Source organism: Triticum aestivum, chromosome 4A (genome assembly GCF_018294505.1).
Source record: "Triticum aestivum cultivar Chinese Spring chromosome 4A, IWGSC CS RefSeq v2.1, whole genome shotgun sequence".
NCBI classification, from domain to species: Eukaryota; Viridiplantae; Streptophyta; class Magnoliopsida; order Poales; family Poaceae; genus Triticum; species Triticum aestivum.
This window is the reverse complement of record NC_057803.1, coordinates 35,135,351-35,139,147: the sequence shown is the minus strand read 5'-3', so window position 1 is coordinate 35,139,147 and position 3,797 is coordinate 35,135,351. Positions and strand designations below refer to the sequence as shown.

At 49.7% G+C, this 3,797-nt stretch overlaps 1 protein-coding gene across 1 annotated transcript; it reads right to left on the bottom strand.

Moving 5' to 3' along the window:
* Positions 1 to 1,817: 1,817 nt before the first annotated feature.
* On the bottom strand, positions 1,818 to 3,574 carry LOC123083716 (WAT1-related protein At1g68170-like). The gene is made up of 6 exons (XM_044505668.1): positions 3,375 to 3,574; positions 3,167 to 3,229; positions 2,925 to 3,044; positions 2,405 to 2,822; positions 2,170 to 2,321; positions 1,818 to 2,068 (listed from the first exon to the last, which is right to left on the bottom strand). Exons 1-6 carry the CDS (start codon positions 3,572 to 3,574, stop codon positions 1,867 to 1,869), a joined length of 1,155 nt encoding a protein of 384 aa, XP_044361603.1. The 3' UTR covers positions 1,818 to 1,866.
* Positions 3,575 to 3,797: the final 223 nt, after the last annotated feature.

The window sequence follows — 3,797 nt, the reverse complement described above, 5'->3', positions numbered from 1 at the left end:
AGGGAGAGGGGGGGCGCAGCCTTGGCCCTTCCTCCAAGGAAGGGTGCGGCCAGGGAGGAGTCCATCCTCCCCAAGGCACCTAGGAGGTGCCTTCCCCCTTTAGGACTCTTCCTTTCCCTTATCTCTTGGCGCATGGGCCTCTTGGGGCTGGTGCCCTTGGCCCATATAGGCCAAGGCGCACACCCCTACAGCCCATGTGCCCCCCCGGGGCAGGTGGACCCCCGGACCCCTTTCGGCACTCCCGGTACAATACCGATAATGCGCGAAACTTTTCCGGCGACCAAAACAAGACTTCCCATATATAAATCTTTACCTCCGGACCATTCCGGAACTCCTCGTGACGTCCGGGATCTCATCCGGGACTCCGAACAACTTTCGTGTTACCGCATACTAATATCTCTATAACCCTAGCGTCACCGAACCTTAAGTGTGTAGACCCTACGGGTTCGGGAGACATGCAGACATGACCGAGATGACTCTCCGGTCAATAACCATCAGCGGGATCTGGATACCCATGTTGGCTCTCACATGTTCCACGATGATCTCATCGGATGAACCACGATGTCAAGGACTTAATCAATCCCGTATACAATTCCCTTTGTCTAGCGGTACGATACTTGCCCGAGATTCGATCGTCGGTATCCCGATACCTTGTTCAATCTCGTTACCGGCAAGTCTCTTTTACTCGTTCCGTAACACATCATCCCGTGATCAACTCCTTGATCACATTGTGCACATTATGATGATGTCCTACCGAGTGGGCCCAGAGATACCCCTCCGTTTACACGGAGTGACAAATCCCAGTCTTGATTCGTGCCAACCCAACAGATACTTTCGGAGATACCTGTAGTGTACCTTTATAGCCACCCAGTTACGTTGTGACGTTTGGCACACCCAAAGCACTCCTACGGTATCCGGGAGTTGCACAATCTTATGGTCTAAGGAAATGATACTTGACATTAGAAAAGCTTTAGCATACGAACTACATGATCTTGTGCTAGGCTTAGGATTGGGTCTTGTCCATCACATCATTCTCCTAATGATGTGATCCCGTTATCAACGACATCCAATGTCCATGCTCAGGAAACCGTGACCATCTATTGATCAACGAGCTAGCCAACTAGAGGCTTACTAGGGACATGGTGTTGTCTATGTATCCACACATGTATTTGAGTTTCCTATCAATATATTTTAGCATGGATAATAAACGATTATCATGAATAAGGAAATATAATAATAATCAATTTATTATTGCCTCTAGGGCATATTTCCAACAAGTACCAAGGTAAAATTTAATGACTGCTTTGCAAGCCAACTTTTTTTTCTAGTTAACCGGGATCATTAATACGTCCGCATGCATGCAAGGAATGAATGGGAAGAAAGTAGCACAATGTCATTATGACTACATGCATGCAAGTATTAAACAAGTCGCCAGTGCGAGGAAACATCATTAAATTTTGTCTCGGTTACTGTTAGTGGTCTTGTATAGATGCAAAATGTATTTTTTATAGTGGCCTTGTATAAGGGAATGAGGGAGTACTATGATATGGTACAGTCAGCACACTATAAGGATTAAACAATTATATTTCTGCTGAGTTCGATGAGATAGAAGAGGAGACAGAAGGGAAGCAGACTGTAAATTAACAGCCGGCTGCAGCCCGAACTCCAAAAATGAGTGAATCTAGATATTCTAATATGGACCATGCATTAATAAAGTAGTATTACTTAGCAACTAGCTACTATACATGTTGACTATTACGTTGACTATATGTCACATGGCAACTCCATATAACCTGTTGTTGGCTATGCTATTAACCGTGCTCTGAAGATAGTAACATAGACTAGTGTCATATGCATGACACTAGTCTAAGTTACTCTCACTATGACTAGCCTAAAGTCTTTATTTTCCTCATTAACTTCACGGTTAGCCTGTGGAACGGACTCCTTGCCCAGCACGTCGTCTTGACCAACAAGTTTTGGCGCATCGGCTTCTTGTTCATCTTCCTCTTTGGCCTTGCCCCATAGCACCATGTACAGCCCCGCCACGATTAGCACAGCACCAAGTACGCTGCAAAAGGAAAAATGGCAGCGCACACGCGACTCCCCGTGAGAAACTCAAACAGGCTCCACCATGTTAAAAGGCATGTGAGTTACTGAATAGGGCATCACATTCCGATGTGCAGGGCCTCGTTAAGGACGACGGAGCTCATGACGGCGACGAAGACGATGATGAGAGGTCCGAACATGGCGACGTAGAGGGGTCCTTTCTCCTGCAGGCACCACGACATGAGCGGGAAGGCGGACCCGGACGCCACGATACCCTGGACGTACGAATCAAACATCAGAAACATGGCATGGGCGTGAAGGGAGGAAGCAGTGGCCGGCCGATCAGCTGCCTGATTACCGCGAAAGCCGACGCGTAGAGCCTGATGTTGAGCCCGAGCCTCCAGTGGTCGGCGTCCCTGAGGATGCAGAGCGTGAGCAGCGTCGACTGGACCGCGCCGAAGACGCACACCAGAGCGGCGATGGAGTAGTGGCACGGGTAGACCTGGACGACCTTGGCCTGGATGGTGAGCCAGATCGCATAGCTGAAGCAGCCGGCGATGGCGAGAAACGAGCCGAGAATCCGAGAACCCGCGGCCGGCTGCGGCCGGAGCTGGCGATCGCCGCTGGCGTGGCTGAGCCCGGTGTGCGCCAGACGGTGGAGGAACCCCATCTCCGGGCCCTTGTAGAACGTCAGCAGCATCGCGCCGCCCAGGCCGACCAGGGTTCCCGCCAGTTTCGCTTGACCGCTGGGCTTTCTGAGCTTCAAAGTCTCCATCCTGTTTTTCCATTTTTCAAGTGAGTCTGTGACTAGTACAGTATTCACTATCCAGAAAGGAATTGAGATTTTATAGAAATCTTTGATTAGTATGACGACCCACCTGCTCAGGATTGCGACGATGAAGGTAGCTTGAGGGGTGAGGTTGCTGAGAGCTGTGACGATGGTCGTCGAATTCGTCAGCTTGATGGCAAGCACCAACAGGTTCTGGTTCATGGTGACTCTGCATTTGTATTTATATATGTGAACAAACATAGTAAATCAACGTGGTTTTTCTTCTATCGACCAAAGAGTTCAAGTCTAGAGCATTTGCTAGCATGGTCATCAAAGAGAAGAAGAAGTTACCCGAACAGTCCACACAAGAATAACCCTGTCACAACCTTGATGGTTAGTGGTGGACGTTTCTTCCTAGAGATCACACCGCAGCCGTATTAGTCAGCAACAAATCTTCTTTAACACATGTAGACTGTGTTCTGGCAGAGTGTATGCTCGTCTCACTATCTTGTGAGACAAATGTTTCACAAATGAGCGAGGATATTAAGAAGGCATGCACCTCTCGACGAGGAAGGCGATGGGGCAGAGGAACGCGGCGCCGAACATGGGCCTGTAGGCGACGAGGACACGGACGTCCATGCCGTCGTCGAGCGCGAGCTTGATGAAGATCTGCATAGCCGAGAAGACGAACTCCACCACCACCATCGCCGCCACCGGTCGAGCGGCCTCCAGCACGCTGCCTACTCCAACGATCCTCATGCTCTTTACGTGGAGCTCAGGGATGGGCTAACAGCTCAGGAATGAGATCGATCGACCGGTTAATGATCAGCCGGTAGATTTACACCAGTACTACTGGTATATACTGGTATTCGTCGGGTCTGTCCTAGCGATGTTAGCCAAGCGCATGTCCTTGTTTTCGAGTGCCCCGGCAGCAACAACAACTACACCGATGAAATCCGCACGTGTACGGACAGAGGAGCGG

Bases quoted from the DNA above. Each gene is read 5' to 3' on its own strand.
- LOC123083716 (XM_044505668.1), bottom strand. From the start codon at position 3,574: ATGAGGATCGTTGGAGTAGGCAGCGTGCTGGAGGCCGCTCGACCGGTG. The intron at 3,230-3,374 runs GTGCATGCCTTC...TGTGATCTCTAG, and splicing joins ATCGCCTTCCTCGTCGAGAG to GAAGAAACGTCCACCACTAA. The intron at 2,823-2,924 runs GTGGGTCGTCAT...ATGGAAAAACAG, and splicing joins ATCGTCGCAATCCTGAGCAG to GATGGAGACTTTGAAGCTCA.